Source organism: Syngnathus scovelli, chromosome 10, assembly GCF_024217435.2.
Source record: "Syngnathus scovelli strain Florida chromosome 10, RoL_Ssco_1.2, whole genome shotgun sequence".
NCBI classification, from domain to species: Eukaryota; Metazoa; Chordata; class Actinopteri; order Syngnathiformes; family Syngnathidae; genus Syngnathus; species Syngnathus scovelli.
Genome location: NC_090856.1, coordinates 9408812 through 9428691, shown reverse-complemented (window position 1 = coordinate 9428691; position 19880 = coordinate 9408812). Strand labels below are relative to the sequence as shown.

Below are 19880 nucleotides of genomic sequence, written 5' to 3'. Positions count from 1 at the left end.
TTAAAAAAAATCATATGAAAATTTTACACACGTCTATGTAAAAAAAAAATCACTAAATAATCACACCAAAAATCCACATTAAAAAAATCAAACAAAAAAGCATAAATATATTACCCAATAAAATCCAACTTTAAAAGCATGCCTTTAATGTACAACTGGTCCCAAATGAAACAAAGCATTCCATCAGAGGGAGGCTGCACATCAACTTGAGGTTTGAACACACAACCTTTAAGTTGGGGGACTAGCACTGTACCACTTGCCCGCACGACCTTCTGCATCTTGGAATCCGAACCCAGGCTAATATTCTTCTATCACCCACAAAGTACAAAATTACATGAACAAAAATCACAAAAATAACCCAAAAACATGAAAAATAACAAATAAGGCACACAATGACATCCACATAAAATTCATAGTTTTTAAATGTTCATTGTTTTTACGCACAAATTGAGACGACTCCTTCAATCGCGTTCTATTTGTCTTTAATAAATCATCTCATGTATTGTCGTTTGGTTGAAAACAATTTTTGTAGGTTTGTCAAATCATTCATTCATTCATTCATTCATTCATTCATTCATTCATTCATTCATTCATTCATTCATTCATTCATTCATTCATTCTGCCGTTTAGTGCAGTTTGGTCAAAGCAGGAGGAGAAAACATTTGAGTGGTGAGAACAGAAAAAGAAAATGCTCAAATCTGACTTGATATTTTGCCAGCATGACTTCAGAGGTTGAGTGACAACAAACATAAGATTCTAATCTCTAGTATTTTATGTATGTATTTTTTTTAGTGTTTAACGTCTCTATATATCAGTATGGACATTTTTGGTATAAGACCCATTCAACATGAATTAATCTGCGCTATTGGTGCTTTTGAGAAGTCTGTCTTTTACTTTTACGTTGTCCTTCCGATAGCAACATATTTGGTGGTGGTGGTTTAACAGACGAGGACAGGTCCCAGGACAGAAGACAAACAAGCATTGGCAAAAAAGTCTGTTAGCGCCTTGCCGTCACTTGATCCCGTGCTGCGTGTCCTTGTGCCTGCGCAGGTCAACCTTCCTCTGGAACCCTTTGCTGCAGAGGTGGCAGGCGAAGGGCTTGTAGCCGCTGTGTTTGCGACTGTGCGTGATAAGGTTGGAGCTCTGGCTGAAGGCCTTGCCGCACACCTGGCACTTGTGCGGCTTTTCCCCCGTGTGGATGAAGGTGTGCTTCTTCATGTCCGACTTCTGATGGAAGCGCTTGCCGCAGTACTGGCAGGCGTAGGGACGCGTGTCCGAGTGGATCAGGAGGTGCGTGGACAGCGTGGACGAGCGCTTGAAGCTCTTGCCGCAAATCTTGCAGTCGAAGCTTCTCTCCTGCAGCGGGGCGGTCAGGAGTCAATCATGAGTCACCAACTCGTGCCCGACTAATTAATCGGCCTTAATATAAAATCCGTTTATATTTTTGCAGATAGAAAAATGACAACATAAGACTGACCTGCGAGTGCACGGCCTTGTGCTGCTCCAGACTGACGGCATGTCCAAAGGTTTTGCTGCAGACGGGGCACGCGAAGGGCCGAGTCCCGCTGTGGGACCTGCGAACGTGCACCTCCAGCCCATGCGGAGTGGAGAAGACCTGCCAAACGCGGGCAAAATTGGATTATTTGCTGCAACAACATGGATGCAATTTTTTTTTTCTCCACTTAGACAAATGCTGAATCATTATTCATCATTATTTGTTGATCATGTCGTCATCCGCTAAGGTTGAAAGTAGTAATCAGCCTCTTTTGACAAAGTAATGAGAACTAGAAATAGCTGTTTTCAAATGTAGGGATCAGTAAATTGTAAAGAAAAAAAATACTCAAGAAGCTGAAAAATCTAGTGTGCCATCAGAGATCATTGGGTAGTAAATTATCCAATTTCATCTTAGTGGTCTGAAATGTATCATGAATTAGTTCTTCCAAGTGTGACGTGTTGTGACAGGTACAGCAATTAAATGCTCCTTCGCTAGATGGCAGAATTATTTTTTTGTGACATTTTTGTTGATATGTTGAACCTGCGTCTTGCGTCCCACCAATTATGAGATAGCGCGTGTGTGCGTGGTGCTGCAGCCCCACTTCCTCTAAAGTCTCACCTTGCTGCACTTGACACATTTGAAGGCGCCGTGGAGCGTCAGGCTGGCGCAAACATCCGGCGGGGCCTCGCGGTGGGCCTCAAGGTGGTGGGCGTGCAGGGCCCCCCTGTCGTGGAAGAGCAGTGAGGCGGCGGCGACGGCGTGGCGACCGTAAGTCCGCAGCGCCTGCTGAGCGTAAGCGGACGACTGCTGGAGCACCTGCGCGCCCGGCTCCGCGTAAAAGCCGTGCACTGAAGGGACCGTGGCTGGATAGAGGCCCTGCACAACGGGGGTTGAGTATCCGCTCCAATCGTACGGCCGGAAGGGAACTGAAAAGGCCGTCGTATCGTCCATCAAAGGGGAAAAAGACTTGAGCGAATCTACTGGAAGAAAAGAGGACGGTAACTTTAAACGTAGAGTTAACGTCAACCGATTCTGGCGACAAAAATATAAAATCATACAAGTGATATTTTTAGCGGCAAATCACAATTAATTCCATCATTGTGCGTACCAGGCGAGGCAGACGGGGACGGTGGCCTCCAGAAGCCTTCATAGTCCGGCGAGGACGCGCACAGACCGCCTGCGCAGCTTGACGGGGACTTGGGAGAGGAGTCAGCCGCCTTCGGAACGAGGCAACCCAGAGAGAAAGACGACGCGTCCGCGGTCACCACCGCCTCCTCTGCGGGAAAGCTCCACGCGGAACCGGACGGGTCCGCAGGAGGATACCCACCACCATCACTCCAAGGACCTAATCCGCCACCAATGCAAAAAGTCATTTGGGGAGTTTTCAATAATTCTCTAAACGAATCTAAAAATAATAATTTGGTCACGACTATAACTAAAGAAAAAAATAATGTTTTTTCCCTCTGTCATTAAGGTCAGATTTTTTTTTCATCCCGATAATATGCTGAAATTGTGCGGAGACACAGGGCTATTTAGTACTAATGTTTAGTTTAACATGATACAACAATATTTTATTTCATTGTTTTAATTAAAACCCCGTAAAGGTGTTTAATTATAAAACAATTAAATTGAGGTTTGAAAACGTCATCTTTTTGCGTCAGTGTCAAGAGACTAAATTTTTGTAACATCACAACAGAAAAATACAATTTGTCATGTTTTAACGTAAGAGTGAGAACGTCAGAATCGACGTGGTTATTTCAACAGTGCACGTTTTCCCCCAGCACTTTCCACTTGACTTCACTCAAATCATTTTGTAGTATAACAAATAGAAGAATATGAACAATTTGTCTAATTTTAATATTGTAATAGTAATTTGTAATAGTTGTAATTTGTTTGAATGGTTGATCGTTTTTATTGTTACAGCGACAAAAAATATAGACACTGTCATTTTAAACGTAATAGCGTGAAAATGCGTGCGTCTGCTAACTCGTTAAATTTAATTTATTGGTAAAACAAGTAGAGTTGCGTTTTCTCCTCCACTGGGGAATACGTTTCTAATCACATCACAGCGAAAAATACGAAGTGTCATATTTCAATGTATTCACAGTGCTTAGAAATCGTGTAAAATATTTGTTTTACAGTCAGCGTTGAGATTTTGGGAGAAAAATTAACAGATGGTCACAGTTTCTAAAAATGTATTTACTGTCTAATTAATTCACTGCCATTCCCCATGACTCAGAGAAAATGTCAAGTTTGAAAGGAAATGTCATGCATGTGGTTGTTACCTGTGCAGTCGTGCAGTGCTCGTGGCTGATGATAGGTGTGAGCCCTCTTGCTCTTCACCAGGAAGGAGCGAGGCATCCTCTCCGCTGCGCTCTTCTCTTAATTCTTCTCTTTTCTTTCTTCTGCTTACTGCTGCCTTTCAAGCGAGAGGCCGCGACGCGCATGCGCGAGAACGCCAGCCGCCCGCCAGGTGTCACGCGCACAGGTGACGCCGAGGAAGAGGAAGATGAGCCCCCAGGCGCTTTCACTATCCCGCACACAATAGAAGCTTTATTTATTTATTTGTTGTCAATTTAGCGGGACGAGAAGGGGTACTCGTTCGACACCTGTGGGTTTAACGGCAATTATCGTGATTATTTTGTTATTAATAACACTGTAAACAAAATACTGTATCGCCGGGGATGCTTCAAAAATCACCCTTTTCACCGGACTCTATTTGGAATGTTAATTACTGTGTATGACCAATTGTGTTTTTAGAAATGAAAATCGCATTTATAATCCAGTTATAACATTAAGCGCAATGCAGAGATAAACTCTTAACTAGAGGACTAGATTTTCACTGAATATTTTTTAAGATGCTTAACCAACCTTTTCAGCAAATAAAAAAGCGAATGGACACGAATATAAAGTAGTGTACAGGGAAAAGCGCACGGCCTGATGTGTGACGTCAGGCGTAGCAATCACGTGGTTAGTTCTACGCTCGCGAGCTCCCTTTGCGGCTGTTTTCATTTTGTTTTTGCCTGTTTTCCCGTTCAGTAAAAGAAGCGTCAATCTTTCTGTCTGTTTTGTGAATCTCACACGGCCTTTGTATGACAGGATCCTTACAAGATGCAGAAAATATCCAAACTGGAGTGAGTATACACACAAATTATGGCCGTACGGATGCACGTCGCCAATCAGAAGGAGCAGAATTGCGACAGGATGCGAGTAGGGACACGTGCCTGAGCTCGATTAGACTTCCGCCCAGCGAGAAGCCCGTAGATAGGACGCCGTGGACGATAAAAACGAGCACGTGTACATACGCCAGCGTTTCCTGCCAGCAAGTGCGCACACGTCACTGAATATGAGTACAAAAATTTAACAAGGATTTCAGTTTAAAAATGATGTATAGTAAGGCTTCAAAAGGGCCCATGTATAGCAAGTTTTTAAAAATGACTAAGGATTTAAAAATGACCATGTATAGTGGGGCTTTTATTTTAAACGTGAAGGCTTTTATTAAAAAATAAGTCCATCACATAGAACATATTTGTCTTGTAGTCTCACAGGGCAACCATCGTGAATGGATAAAAAAAAAAAAAAGTCTTGTACTCTGCGATTATAAGGGGTTACATTCAGAGTTTGACACCCCTGCTGTACGGAATCCATGTCAGTAAATCACAGCAGAGATCTAAAGGCGCACTCAATAATCACACACACTCGATTTTTGAGTGACAGATTGTTATCAGACTTTTGTGGTTTTGTTGTTTAGAATCACCAGCAGCCTTCAATTATTTCCTGCCTGCCTGCCATTTTATTATAAACAGTTCATAATAAAAATTCAACAAATGTTATACTGTCAACTCCTTGCACACAAACTCAACTGTGCGTGGATGAGTGTGCAATGTATGGCTGACTCCCAAAGTGCTTTAAAAAATATGTTTAACATTGATGCTGTCCAAACATCTACCAGATAAATGTGATGTCATCACTGACACCAAGCTGATAAAATTATCTGAACTACGTCAGATCCAGCTTTAGAGCTCTGATTTATGTCCAAATTCAGAGGCCAGATTGAGGTCCAAGTAAACGCTTAGATCCTGATACAAGAACAAGACCAGATCCTGGTGCAGAGTCAAATCCAGGTGCAAGTAAAAGTCCTGCTCCAGATGCAGATTTAAGTGAAAGTCCAGATCCAATTAATATTAATATGTTCACAAATCCAGTCCAGGTTGAAGTCAAGGTCTGTTTACAAAGTCCAGTCAAAGTTCAGTCCCAAGTAGATGTTGAAGTCGTGGTAAAGTTATATGTCCAGTTACAAGTCAACAATCAGGTATAGATCCGAATCCAGGCACAAGTGTAGATCCATATCCAAGTCCACTTTGTGTACAACTCCCAGTTGAAGCCATGTTCCAGGTTGAAGTTAAAGCCAAAGTACGGCTACAAGTCCAGCACCAGACCAGTACAGGTAAAAAACAAAGTGTGGTTTCAAGTCCCCGTCCAAGTGTGTGAAATGGAGTGAACAAAAACAGAACAACTTTGGAGATACAACCAAGTATCATTAAATCAACAAACACACAACACAAACAAGCATCCCCTTTCTCCCTTGTGTGATGCCCCTCTCCGCTCCCGCGCAGCCCATTTGGAGAGGCCTCCTAGGTCCATTTCAGATTATTTCCTCTCATGATGGCTTGTGTCCGGGTAGATTTAAAAATAATTGAAATGTAATTTAATTCCTGTGAGGGCAAAAAAAAAAAAAAAAAAAGACCACAATACACACATACACACACACTGTAGAGTTGTTGATTTATAAAATCATGTTCATATAAAATCCCATTGAATGAAGTGTGATAGAGAATAAAATGTTGAACTGTCTTTTACCGGGTAATAATTCCTTACCTGTTCCTAACCCTGTCTCTGTAGGATCAGTACTGTCCAAGTCATAATCACTTCCCCAGTCTGGAAAGTTCCATGCATCACACAGTGGTGGACTTGCGATTTCCCACATTGGCAGCGGCGGTGGGTACGGAGAGCCTCAAAGCTTCGCTGTCCTCATCGTCCTCGTCTTCCTCACTGTCCGTGCCGCCCAGTTTGGGATGGAGCAATGTGCGGCGGCCGCCTACGCTGTTGCCGCCGTCCCTGGCGGCGTCCTCATCTGAAGAGTGATACGAGCCCTCGTCGTGAGGGTCATCAGGGTCGCGGTGGTGCGCGTAGTGGTTGATGATGTGGATCCCGTCAAAGGCGGCCGGTTTGGAGGTGACGCCGTGCTGTCCCTTTAGGCAGCAGATCTGTGCAAGTCAGACAATTAGGAATGATTGACATCATTAAAAAGAAAACATGACATTGAAAAGTGAACAAGCTTGAGTGAATCACATCGATTGAGGCTAACGTTAGCTTAGCATGTGTTGATCGCCCGTCAGCTTTCGCCAATACTTGGCCTCCACTTTGTGAGGGATCGGTTGCGTGCGTTGTCATAACAACGTGACGACGGCTGCACAGGAAGCGCTTTGGGTGTAGTTGACACTTCGACTTATCTCAGTCAAACCAGGAAACAAATCTCAGAGCTAGGATGAAAAAAGGCGTAAAGGTGCGAAAATCTTGCTCATTACCTCATGCTTGAGCTCTTGAATTTGATCTTTGAGGTCTGTGATGTATTGGTTGGAGTCACTGTGGTTCAGCTGGCCCTGCACCTTCCCTTCTTCTTTCTAGACCGCCAAAAACAACTTGTTAAGCTTTTTTTAAAATTCTCTAATGTCTACATAGGGTGCTAATGTCAAATAGTGCTAGCTAGCTAAAGCTAAAGTCAAAAGAACAGTGGTGCATTTTGTGACTGTGCTATGCAGCTCAACCTAACGGCGCATGTATCCTGCTAACTGTGGACAGCATCTGAATACAGTTTAACACGAAAAAGGTAACACTGACTAAACGAATTCAATCACTCATTAACTTTGCAAGCTTTGCTCACACGACGGATAAGGTCCCATCAAGTGGGGGTGGGTAATCTAAAAATAACAACTTCCTGCATCACCGAGGAGTCCCAATAGACCCTCGCAAGGAGGTCCAAAAACAGGCCTGATGATGTTTTTGAGGTTTTTTCCCCACAGCTTCCTGGATCTCAGCTGCGATGCAAAACAGGTGGCAGCCAGCCGGCAAGCGGTGGCCGTTTAACGTCTCAAGAATGTTTTTCCCAAAGAAAAAAAAAAAAAGTTTGATATGGCGTCAGTAACATCTTACAAAATAAAGCATCGCAGTGGTGTTGAGAGTGAAACCACTTCCTGCAGGGACACACAGACGCCGGGACTGATAACGACCGAGCACCAAAGTTCATTTTTCGTCAATTGAAAGTAAAACAATTATGCAGTCATTGAAATGTTGAATACAAGTCTATAGAGAGTAAAATCTCAGTTTTAGTGCTTTTCCACTATCGTTATATAGAGAGTAAAATCTCTGTTTTAGTGTTTTTCCACTATCGTTAATTCATTTTGTTTTACTTTTGAGGCCCGCTTGCCCTCCGAATTCCATCACCTGAATCTCCAGCTCGGAGATCTGCTGCTGCAGCTCGGCCATGGCGGCCATGTTGTCGGCCTCCCGCAGCCTCACTGCCATCACCTCCTCTTTGCTCTAGGAGAGGGGGACAATTTTTACACTGGACTCCCAGCGCGAATCAGCACAGAGTCCATCCGGTACCTTGCATTCCATTTCTGCTTGTCGCCGCTTGACATCCTGAAGTTGCGAGTGGACATCTTTGTTCTGAGTGGTCAACGTCTCAACGCGATCCTGAAGGGTTCGGGCTTCTTGCTCCGCTCGCCGCAGCTGGTTGGCGTGAATGTTATTCTGGAAAATCCCCCCCCAAAGTAAAATTATAAAATAAAAAAAAAATTTAAAAAACGAGAAAAAAAAAAAAAACAACAAAAAAAAAACCCAAAACAAAACAAACAAAAAAACATTTTTCTAACCTGGGTCTCCAGCTCCAGCATCCTATGCCGAGTCTCTCGCACTTCGGCCTGCGCCTCGGCCTCCCGCAGCCGCACGCTCATCAGCTCGTCCTGCAGCTCGCTCAACGTGTTTTTCTTGGGACTCTCCCGCCAACGGCCGGACGTTCGCGCGAGGTGGCGCTGCAAAAGTGCAGGGGGGGTGGAGGTGTGATCAGAATCGCTAAATAAAGCCATCAATAATTGATGTAATAATTGGGAAGCCACATTATTGTAAAAAAGATGTGATGTCTGCAGTGTAAGAAATTACTTAAGTGTCAACTTATGACCAAAAACAGATTTTCTTTCTGTTCCCACCTGCCAGTGGTCCTCCAAGTCTCGAACTTGCTGACGTAGCTCCTTGAGGCCTGTAAGGGCCTCAGCCTCTCTGACTGTCACAGCCATCAGCTCCTCCTGCAGTCGCGCCACGTTGGTGTCATCCGGCAGCGACGTGTTGCGCTACAGTGTGCAATAACATTTGACTACATTTTAGGAGGCCGAAGCCAAATGCAAACCTTTCGAAGGCTAAATATTATATCGTTATTTGAAGCCATTTTGTTATTTGATCTACTGTTGAAATAAATATGATAGGTGTTCTGTCTTTTCATGCATCACCTTCTCAATTTCCAGGATCTTGTCCTGCATCTCCTTGAGCGCGCACTGGGACTCGGCCTCCTTCAGCCGGGCCTGTACCAACTCTCGCTCCAGCTGCAGTACTGCCTCCTCCGAGCAGCGTAGTGCCCCCTTCTGACAAGCGCACAAAAAAAAAAAAACCACACCACATTTCTTTTTTGCTCGGCATGACTTGATGATTTCCTACAATAATTGGCAAAGAGTTGGCCTGACACAATCGTGGGTGGGATAGATTTAGCGGGAGAATGGCGCCTTATGAATAAAACATCCAAATGTCACATTATGCAAAACATGCGCTGGCATGAATTAATAACTAAACATAATGACGGCAAGAGAGCAGATGTGCGGGGTGTGAAGACATTTGTAATTGCATACAGGCAGCGTGTGGGGAGAATGTCCACGTGGGACTTCATGCGTGCCTCAACAAGCAGGCCAAATGCGAGCATCTCCTTGAGGCCCGATTACCAAACGTGATCGTGTCTTCATTGTGGATTTTAGTCGCCGATCTGCTTAGACAAAGCTTTTTAATGACTTGCTGCAAGACCCTGATCTGGCTTGGCTCCGGAGGGCGGTGGCGCCTCCCGGTGGCCGTCCTTACCGCTTGCGGCTGCTGCTGAAGCTGCCTGATGGTGTGGTTGGCCTGCTCCAGCTGAGCGGCGACCCCCTCGCTCTGTTGTTTGAGCGTGGCCAACTCCCGCTTGACCAAGTAGTTCTCCTCCGCTTCCTGAGCCCGAGTCACTTGTCCCTTTGGACGCAAACGACCGAGGGCGGACGGGGGTTGGGAAGTGAGATAGGTAGCCCGACAGCAAGTGAAAGAAGACGATGGAAGAAAGGTATAAAAGATTGGGGTTGTCTGAAAGGACATGCTGCTTTGAAATTTTCCTCCCCCCAAACACCTGAACAAACAAGTGCACAGTGGGCTTGTCATACAACATTGCACCTCCGGAGGCACTAGAGGAGCATTAAACTGGCCTTAAAAGTTTATTGATATGAACAGTTTGAACTTCTGCCAATCAGCATTTTCTGACTTTCATAAATGCTTGGAGTGTGCTGGCTTGTTCAGGTGAACAACATTCAATCCTTTGTCTGGATTCTGTCATTTGAGGATTCCATGCATGTATTTGATACTGTCATGAACGATAATTACCTGGTGAATTCATAAATAATTTCCTCTAAATGTGCATCATTAGCCCTTTAGGACTGATTCATGCTAATCAGGGGCAGAGAGGAGAGACGGGGAGGAGAGAGGGGGTGCAGCGAGAAAAATCAAGTGAAGGAAAAGTACCTGGATCAATCTATCTGCCAAGGAAGCACTTTCCTACAAAAAACAGAGATAACCACAAAATAGAGAGCAGAGAGACAATCCAGAGGAGAGTTTAAAGCACACAAAAGATACTTAATGATTTTTGTTTTGTTTTTAAGAAAAAAAATAAAAAAATAGATGCAGCGTCAAAGGCAATGTTCAGTTTTACCTCCTAATGCAATGATTCCCAACCAACATTTGAGTTACGTTTGTTTTTTGATTAGTAGTGTAATTGTTACTGATTTTAATCTCCTTGGCTGGGAAACAGTATGCATCATGTTTACATCTTGGGGTGCAAAAAGGAACATTACGTGCAAGAAAGTAAGAGAGCATGCCATTAGAAAAAACGAGATGTGCTAGCAACAGTGAGAGGAACTTGTGAGAATGAAAGAGAGAAGAAGAACGAGCAAGAGAGGATGTCTGATGAGGGGGCTCATAAACGAGCTTCCAAACGTTGGACGGCGTTAGCGATCGAGTGCCTGAGATGACGACGTCTGGAATGCGTTAGAATCCGAGTGTCCGCCTCATGCTCGGCGTGAACGCGGCGCAAACCTGACATGCACGTGTGGCCCGGTCTCGGTTAGCGGCAGCGCCGTGGCGACCGACTGGCGCGCCGACTCTCAAAACAGCCGGTTAGTGCGAGGTGAGGGAGTCGTCACAGATCTGCTGTGACGCAAGCGGAACTCACCTTCTCCAGAGTGTCGATCCTCTGCTTCAGCAGGCGGTTCTCTGTGCGCAGCCTCTACCAAAAGTGAGTGAAATGCATTAGGTTAAAACCATTTTAAACATCAAAAGTAAAAAACAGTCAAAGTGTGTGGCTGGACTCACTTTGATCTCCACTTGTTCCTCCATTTCTTTGGTCTTGATGGTGGTGTACTCCTTCTCCAACCTGAGGCCAGCAAAAGACAAGTAGGTCTCCAGGGTGGCGTTTCCAAAAGCGGCCACAAGATAGCGACAGAGAGAGCGAAACAAGCCTCGGCTTACTTTTTCATCTTCTTGGCATTGTACTTGAACTGATAGGCCGCCTGGATGACCTTGTCTGGGCCTGTGTCCAGCTGGCGCGGGATGACCTTCTGAAAGTGCTGCAGAGGACCCATCGAGTCAGACCAAACGACGGCCTCACTACATCACGCACGCAGTTGCACCTGTAACATTCCCTCCATGTCCAACTGAATGAGCTCTGCCTGGTTCATCTGCAGGATGGCCAGGCCCACTCGGAAGACGATCTCCAAGCCCTGAGCACAGACGGCATCGTAAGTGACTGGGTGCAAAGCATTATAAGAGCAAACGGGAATATTAAATAGCCCAAGAACGTCTAATTGGGAATTTCTTTTTCAATATTCAGCAGGTGGCGCTGATGGACAAGAAGCAAAATTCATCTGAAGTCTCGTCTCTTGCAAGTACCCACCTCGCACATGAAGATGTCAAAGATCCGGGTGGCGACAGGCAACGGGAAGGTGGTGAGGAAGATGGTGAGAAACCAGGAGGAAGCGTACATGGAGGTGTGGAAGCTCTGAGCCTGGAAGTGCATGTGGAGTTCGGGGAGATCCTCCTGGAAGGACGAGATGGTCGAGATTGGCGACAGTGATGTTTTGGGTTGTGAAAAGATCCAAATCATATTTTTTTGATCCTCCTACCTGGATCATGGACTCAAACTGGTACATGCAGAGGCCCAGCTCCGCCATGCTGGGCTTGAAGAGCTCCCGCAGCCTGTAGTCCTGCATCAGCTTGACAAAGACGCAGAAGGCCTCCTCCTCTGGCATCTGGAGGACATTATATATATATGGAAAAAAAAAAAATCCCCCGTGAGGGTTTCAGCTTTGGTTCCCTCGCACGGGCGACGTCAGAGCGCGACAATTACCTGCATGAGCAGCAGGCCGACAATGAAGGCGCTGCCTTGACAGTAACCGACCTCGCGGTCCACCAGGGAGTAAGCCTGAGGAGCAAACAAGATGGGCGGGAGAAATGCTGTGGTAACGCTGCGTTAACGCGACGTCAAAGGGCCTCGTCATTGTTTACCTTCATGACATTGAAGAGAACCTCCTGGCCCAGGCTGTCCTTCTCCTTGAAGAAGTCATGCTCTGGGTAAGTGCGGGCGATGTCGCGGCGTATCAGCTTCTCGCATGGCGACGTCATCTTCAGGAGGTCCGAGTACTGGTCTTTGATGGCCATGTTCTGAGCGTTGCACAGCAGCTGCCACACGATGGCCCGGAAGTGGTGCGGAATCCCCATTCGGACCAGATCCTGGAAGTGCACTTTGCAAATCAATGCTGCTATTTTTGCTTGTCAATTTAAAGTTTTGCAGCCAAAGCAGTGGTCGTCGTTGTTTTGGACCAACAGTTACCCTCCATTTTTGTTCCACGATAAGGAACAAATTTAATGATGTTATAAGAACATGCGTAGGATTTTTTTTTTTCCATGCATTACTGCTGACACAACGTGATTAAGAAATTTCCTGTGCTGACGGAGCACACTGCTCTTTCCTGCTATGATGCACGCACGTGTGTGTTTTTGTGCGTGTGCGCACATCTGCTCGGGCCAGGGTGCATTTGGGCCAGAGCTTGACTTTGACCAGGACTTGTGCGAGTTTAGAGCAGACAGCTGCTTTGGACACACACGTGCACTTTTCAGGCACCACCGCCTTTGTGTTAAAAACGTTTATTCCTAAAAATATTTATTCCTAACTTTTGCTACTCCACCATTGGGTGTCGGGTATCAACACCAGCGTGTGACTTCCTCCTGGCAAAAGTGAGGTATGAAACGGAAAGGTGAGCTTAAATTAGCTTTTCCAAAAATAGGATGTTGAAGGACTCAATGCGGGTGGGGGGGTGACTCGTACAAAAATAGTGACGGAAAATACTTTGCTCTCTTCAGGATATACAAGGAAAGGCAAAGGAGGACCAATTGTATAGTGTGTTTACACACACGAGGCAAATCCAGTTTGAGTTTTTTTTTTTTAATATATATTCCTCCAGCATTTGATGAGCTTAGAAAGACAACACTGCTTCACTTTTTGCTTTTGTAAAAACTCAACAGGTCTGCACCCGAAAATCAGTAACTGACGTGGCTTGTAATTGCCTACATATACCACGAGATGGCGGCACAGAACTACATTTGTCTACGAGTCTAAGTCATCACGTCCACGTGCTAGCGTAGCGCGATGGCTCAGGAAAGCGTGGCGGCACATTTCACCTTAAGCTGCTTCTCTTTCTTCTTTCGCACCTCCTCCCATTCATTGACGATGCGCCCCCACAGGATCCACGAGTCCTCCTCCAGGTGCGAGAGGTTGGACGAGGCCGAGGAGCTGGACACCAGTGAGGATCCGCTGTTCCGCCGCGAGCCGTTCATGGAGCGCAGGGATTTGCTGTCCGTCTCCAGGAGCCTGCGAGACAATCAAAATGGATTGAGGGCAAGCACCACAGACGCCCTTTTCTCTCTTCAAATTGGATTTTATGTATACTGCATTTTGGTTTGATTTTATATTTCACCCCTTTGAAAACACCATTTTAAACTGCAGTCAATAAAGGTTCAATTACCAGGCTGGTTCAAAGAACCAGCAGATTTATTTTCCTTTTTTATTGACCAACTTAATCAACTTAACAATTCAAATTAATAATCAAGTGAATAATAGTTCCCATTGATGTTGCGTGTCTTCAAGCAAACGGGCAGTCCATCTTGGAAAATAGCAGCGGCAGCGTTGACGTCAAGGGGCCGGGTCGGGTTTCAGCCGCATCTGGGTCGTGTGGGCGGAACCCGTAGCCGCAAAGAGCCGGCCGGAGGGCTTCCCACTCGACAAAAGCGACACCCACCATTCAGCTCGCAACTGTGTGTGAGGCTACACTAAGTTTTCTTGTCAGCAAGTTCAACAATTGTGTCAAATGCAAAGTTGATGTCACTATTTTCTTAATATTGTAAAGTAATTACAGGCAATTGTGTGGAACCAACACCAGCGGCAACATGTACTGTCTGTACAATAAATTAGTACAGACAGGACATGCGAAAATGTTCACTGCTGAATTGAAATGTTTCAGTTCAGATTTAAAGGAAACTCACAAGAGTTTTTAAGGTTCCGTGGACCCGCTGGTATGCAAACACACAAGCACTTGGGCTAATAATTTACCAGCATGAGACTCTTGTTTGGAATAAAAAAAAAAAAAAACAATAATTGGACCTCCCTGGAATCCACAATGAGCTTTGAGAAGAAAAGCAGCATACCAGGACCAGTTCATGATGTTGTCTTCATTCGCATCTTCAAGATCTGGAGCGGTTTACAGACAAGTTCCTCGTGTGCTGCTCAACTATACTGTTGGATGACTTTTATCTGCGTTTGCAAAGTCCAAAGGCCTCAGACCAGGGAAAAAAAAAAAAAAAAACGTACCGCAAACACAGTGGACTGTCCGAACGCAATTGTGCCCTTATGAACTCGCTTGATTGCAATTCACACGGAAAACCTGCAAAATTGCTGCTTCAGCGAGGCGATTGCTCAGCGGGATTCACACGCAACCCAAACAAGTTTGATACCGAAAGGCCAATTTATCTGTGAAAATTCATACGCAAGCTACTGATGGGCACCACGCAGTCAGTCCACTCAGGCAAACGAGTTACCAGCCAGCCAGCCAGCCAGCCAGCCAACCGGCCAGCCAGCCAGCCGGCCAGCCAGCCAGCCAGCCAGCCAACTGGACACGCTCATTCGCTGACACCCACATCACTCACAGGGCAAGGCCCCGCCTTTTAAAGTCACAGTGAATCAAAGTGAGGATGGCTTTTTTTTCTTCTTCTCACCTGTTCTGCTCCTCCAACTTGGCGAGCAGCTCCACGTCATCGGGGCTGAGCTGAGGCGGTGAGGATGGCGAAGACAGCGACGGCGCGGAGGCGGAGGTCGGCAGGGATGTGGGCGGGGCCACCTGGCTAGCCATCTGACTGACCGTGTGCGACACAGACTTCTTCACCCATGAGAGAGTGGAACTCAGCTTACCAGAAACCTTGTCTGTCGCCACCTGTCCAGGAAAATGCACACATCAATGATAGAGAACGCGCAAGTGTCATTTGCAAAAGACAGAGAGAGCTGTTTAGTTGTCTTAAATGAATGTTGCAACCCACGCACCCCCCATCTATTGGCCACGAACGCTAATAAACCTTTAATGAACAGAAAATGGGGGTGGGGAAAAAACAAGCACAGGAACCTAGGAGTCTCCATCTCTACGTCTGAAATTCCCTACCTATGATTCCAAGTCATTCGCCGGCTTCTGCCCCGGTTTTTGGAGACAGCATAGACAGCCAGTATCTACGGTAGCATCCAGTCAAGCATAACGCCAGCATGACATTCTGCTTTGGAACTTTTGACCGCTTTGAACGGAGCTCATGAAGTCATATGCTTGATCACACTGGCAGGTCAAAGTGCTGCGGTAAAGATAGCACCTCCCTGTTACAGGAAGCACAATGCTGCACTCACCTGGACGCCCAGAAATAAAAGGTCCAGAACAGGGATCGAAGATTAAGATTAAAAAGGAGATGTGCATTAAATTATTGTAATGCCTGTATGTGTTCTTACAGGATTTATGAGTGAATATTTATTTGAAATCAACGTTAATTTTCTTTTTGCGTGTTCATGGGATTTTGTTTTCACTTTAGCATTAACACTGTCAACGCTTTTCAAACATTTGCAAATGACCCTCCAAGTGACATCTCACAGAACCCAAGGAGGTCCCCGAACGGCAGTTTTGAAAACATTGGTCCAAAAAAGTCAATTTCTTCAGCCTCACCTACCCTCAGGGCCAAGTGGCACTCGCGGTCAGCCGGACATTCCATTTGCGAGGCTTCCCCATACAACCGAGCGACTCGGCTTTTGTGTGCCGGAAAGCTCAGAAGAAAAAAAGGAGAAAAGGCGGCGGCGTTGGGAGGGGTTAGGGTTAGGGGGGAGTCTTCGAGATGTGGCTCGCATCGCTAATGAGCGAGTAGTGTTAAAGAAGCCACTTATTCAAATGTTTCACGAGCCGGAGGACATTTGTGACTGCAGCTTGTTCCTCTTCCTGTACTTCACGCATATCAACAACCCACAATATGTACACACATACTTGACTTTCATTTCTGCCTTATTTTTACTACTAGGCATGTAAAATAGATTATAAAACTGTATAAATGCCACTCAGAGAAATTGAAACCCACCCCAAAAATGTTTCGAATTGTTCATTTGGCACTTTCATATTAATTCAAACTCATTTTACATCACAATTGAAAATAAAAGGCTTACAGATAATTTAGCTTAAGAGAAAAATGCACCAGCAAAACAATAAATATACAAAAGACACTTGGTAACTTCCACTAACAACCCAGGCCACACTTAGCTCCTCCCCAACACAAACACTGGCGCTCTCTTGTGGAACATAAAAGAAAAGCACAAAAACAGATTGATGTTTCGATATTGTAGCCTTTATAGATATTGCCCAGCTACTTCTTGCTGCACCTTGATTTTGTCAATAATTTCAATTCTGTTGGTTTTTTGAAATCACCTGTTTTGTTGGTGGTACTCCAATGCACTTTGTGCAAGGACAGATGAAAGCAGACGTTTTGCTTATCTCCCGATACAACTGCTACTGATAAACAGCCTATGTAATCTACAAACGTCTTAACGTGTTGGGTGTAAATGCTAAAAGCTAAGTCTGATGACTTCTAGTCTGTTTCTTTGTTTACACCTTATATTTACAAACGCACAGCTGATTTCAGTGCGATGCAGAGCAATTGTACACGCCTTGTTCAAACAAAATGACATTTTAATTTGGTTCTCCAAGCAGATACACGAATCATGACTTCATTAATTCACATAACATTCTGGAGTCACCGCACTAATGCTGACCACTGCACCACTTGAACACTTTTATTTCCTCCTTTGCTGCTGCATCATCATCATCGCGCTAAACGCTCATGGGGAAATGGCCAAAAGAAGTCATGGAGGACTTTTTGAAGCTGCTCTGGCAGTAGCACATGTTGCCACTTGCAGACCAATGCTGGTCTAATCGCTTCATCTCACAGACTCGGGTTACGCTGAGTCACTCACTAAAATGATTTGAGTCACTTGAGTCGTTTCCGGTTCCTTATGTATGAACACAAAAGTTGGTTTGCTTTCTATACGTTCACTGCGAAGTAAACAATGTGAAGAGATGGTGGTCTGATGTCGGCCGTCGCCATCATTCTGAACCAAATCATCTGACTTTGCCATGTTTCCACTGAGATTGCTGATTCGATTCAGCGAAGCAAGTCAATTGAGCTGATTCTGCAGTGTTTCTCCTGAGACCAACTGAACCAAAACAACCCAGTAAGACCAATATGCGGTTGCCGCCCCGCTGCTAACTGGTGACACCTGCATGACTTCAGTTGGTCTCCAACTGCTGGCAAGCCCCCATCAACAAGTCAGCGGCTCAGTTCAAAGAGAAGCTTGGTCAAAGGTTTGGCCGGTTGAATCTTGGCTGGCTTGTTTTGTTTTTGCTCTTGGGCTTGCTAGTGACACCATTAATTCATTAGGATTAGTTTCATTAAATGACAGCAGATTCAGAAGCCGTCCCACTTTATATCACACAGTGACTGATCATTTTGTCATCATTGTGTTCTTCATCTTTCTTCTTTTGAGTAGAGCAGCGTTCAACTTGGAAACAACAATGCAAGACTCATCTGCTCCTTTTATGGCTGCCTGGTGTTGAGTGTTGAAAGGAGATACCCAGGATCGAGCAGTACCAACTAGCTCACCAACTTGCGTTAAATTAATATCCCGGAACACAAGTGGGCGAAGTATGGAGTTGAATTTTTAATTTTATGTAAAAACTAGTCTGAAATATCACAAAAGAGTATCCAAAGCTAACAATGCGCATAGCTGGCTAGCAGCTATCTTGCAAGAAAAGAAAAAAAAAATACACGTAATGCTCATTTCTAATTAATTATTAATTGCCGGCGTTTTATAAATAGTTTCAGCAAGTAGACAACCCCGAAAGGGAGAGGATGGAAAAAAAGGGAACATCCATTTACCTTGAAGCGAATTTAACACGCCGCGCCAAACTTCCTCGCTTGGCGTGTTTCCCGTGCATTAAGCTATCGTCCGCCGCATTCTCGCGTAGAAACAAAGCAAGAAAAAGTTGTTTTTTTATTCGATACTTTTCCACCGGGACGCGTTAGCATTGCTGAGCGTTTACTGTCTGTCGGTTGTCTCCTTGCATGGGCTGGGTGCGATCGCGGCCGTCTAATACGTGGACAGCAACGTCTCGGGCAGACGGCCTACAGCCGTGCAGGCGGTGTTTACATGCCATTGCGCATGCGCCCCTTACTCACTGTTTTCTTTGACGTCAGCGACACTTCTTGGTCGGAGTGCGCAACTACACTTTAAATATGAGACGACGAGAGAAATCGATTTAAATAATAGTTTTCAATATATTTCAGTGATTATGTGCCAAATAATGGGTTTAAATATATGTATTTCTGAATTATATCTATATTTTATGAGAGAAATACAGACCAGTAGGCCAAACGCGTACTTCAATGCAGTACCACCCATCAAACCAGAATGTGGTCATGATGTCCTCTAATAATAGTATTAAGTTTTTTTTATCAAACAAAATTGAAAATCTAAAACGTAAATCACAAGAACAACCCAACATTTTGCATAGTGTTCATTTGTTTCTGTTAGAATTGTGTAGAATTGTAATGAGACTTTGTAGTCACCCTGTGCAGTAGAATTTTATACCCTACTTTGAATTTTAAAGAAAAGATTCTAACAAAATGCATAATAACATAACATCACTCAATCATTAAGTACAAAGACTTTCATGATCTTTTGCATTTGGCACAACGTTTTGTAATGTACAGTATGTACTAACAGTCACTCTTGTGTGTTGCCTTTATCTAATCGGCCCCTGACTCCCAAGAATGCCTTACCTGAAGTTCAGATGGCATTTAGAAGAAAGACATCACCGGAACACTCGTGTCAGATTACGGGTGGCTCCTTGAGTTAAGGCATCTTGTCTCAATCAGTACCAATAATAATTAATAATCCACAATTATGGTGTAGTATACGGTCTCAGTTTGTCAATCTGTGAATGAGAATGTATCCCAGTGGCTAAAAAGTGACAGGTGAAGGTTTCCACCGGGAGCACAGCCTCACTACCTGCCGAGGTGAAAATGTGACTAATGTGACGGCTTTCGTTCACATACCACACGATCAGTCATGAAACCCACTTTTCTGGTTTCACACCGGCAACGCTGACGCACGTCTATTGTCGCCGACCAGCATGGCACTCCTGAAGGAAAAAAAAAACAAAAAAGATGACGTAGAAAAACTCCATGGGGAGAGGAGGCCTCACATCCTGCACTGTTTCTGACATGTTTTGATCCATCTTAATGACTATTTTGGAGAAAAAAACTGCACACTGAGAACGTGAAGTTCTTAAAACAGTTTTCTTACATAAGTAAAAATCATTTTTTAAAAAAACCTGTCATCTTCTGCCTTTATTTCGAT

The 19880-nt window shown here is 44.7% G+C and overlaps 2 protein-coding genes and 2 long non-coding RNA genes across 8 annotated transcripts; 1 reads left to right on the top strand and 3 right to left on the bottom strand.

The window, feature by feature from the left end:
- Nucleotides 1–465: 465 nt before the first annotated feature.
- On the bottom strand, nucleotides 466–3912 carry LOC125972753 (zinc finger protein Gfi-1-like). 2 transcript variants are annotated; one of them, XM_068652167.1, is made up of 5 exons: nucleotides 3781–3912; nucleotides 2604–2840; nucleotides 2114–2475; nucleotides 1478–1615; nucleotides 466–1356 (listed from the first exon to the last, which is right to left on the bottom strand). In XM_068652167.1, the coding sequence occupies exons 1-5, from the start codon at nucleotides 3854–3856 to the stop codon at nucleotides 1012–1014; spliced, it is 1158 nt and encodes a 385-aa protein (XP_068508268.1). In that variant the 5' UTR covers nucleotides 3857–3912; the 3' UTR covers nucleotides 466–1011. The 2 variants fall into 2 exon arrangements, with proteins under 2 accessions (XP_068508268.1, XP_068508269.1); XM_068652168.1 differs by having other exon boundaries at nucleotides 2114–2472.
- LOC137840680 (uncharacterized) lies at nucleotides 1156–3142 on the top strand. The gene is made up of 3 exons (XR_011087580.1): nucleotides 1156–1290; nucleotides 1451–2493; nucleotides 2607–3142. It is a non-coding gene; the product is annotated as an uncharacterized lncRNA (long non-coding RNA).
- Nucleotides 3913–6268: 2356 nt separating the features above from the next.
- evi5b (ecotropic viral integration site 5b) lies at nucleotides 6269–19567 on the bottom strand. Of its 4 annotated transcripts, none has more exons than XM_049726579.2 (20): nucleotides 19301–19567; nucleotides 15164–15378; nucleotides 13574–13763; nucleotides 12401–12625; nucleotides 12243–12317; nucleotides 12019–12144; nucleotides 11790–11933; nucleotides 11527–11616; nucleotides 11366–11463; nucleotides 11210–11270; nucleotides 11070–11123; nucleotides 10364–10396; nucleotides 9677–9823; nucleotides 9061–9192; nucleotides 8764–8904; nucleotides 8431–8589; nucleotides 8162–8308; nucleotides 8000–8095; nucleotides 7084–7179; nucleotides 6269–6762 (listed from the first exon to the last, which is right to left on the bottom strand). In XM_049726579.2, the coding sequence occupies exons 1-20, from the start codon at nucleotides 19316–19318 to the stop codon at nucleotides 6451–6453; spliced, it is 2559 nt and encodes an 852-aa protein (XP_049582536.1). In that variant the 5' UTR covers nucleotides 19319–19567; the 3' UTR covers nucleotides 6269–6450. The 4 variants fall into 4 exon arrangements, with proteins under 4 accessions (XP_049582536.1, XP_049582553.1, XP_049582545.1 ...); XM_049726596.2 differs by lacking the exon at nucleotides 19301–19567 and adding an exon at nucleotides 18398–18666; XM_049726588.2 differs by lacking the exon at nucleotides 10364–10396.
- On the bottom strand, nucleotides 13909–15157 carry LOC137840682 (uncharacterized). The gene is made up of 2 exons (XR_011087582.1): nucleotides 14597–15157; nucleotides 13909–14204 (listed from the first exon to the last, which is right to left on the bottom strand). It is a non-coding gene; the product is annotated as an uncharacterized lncRNA (long non-coding RNA).
- Nucleotides 19568–19880: the final 313 nt, after the last annotated feature.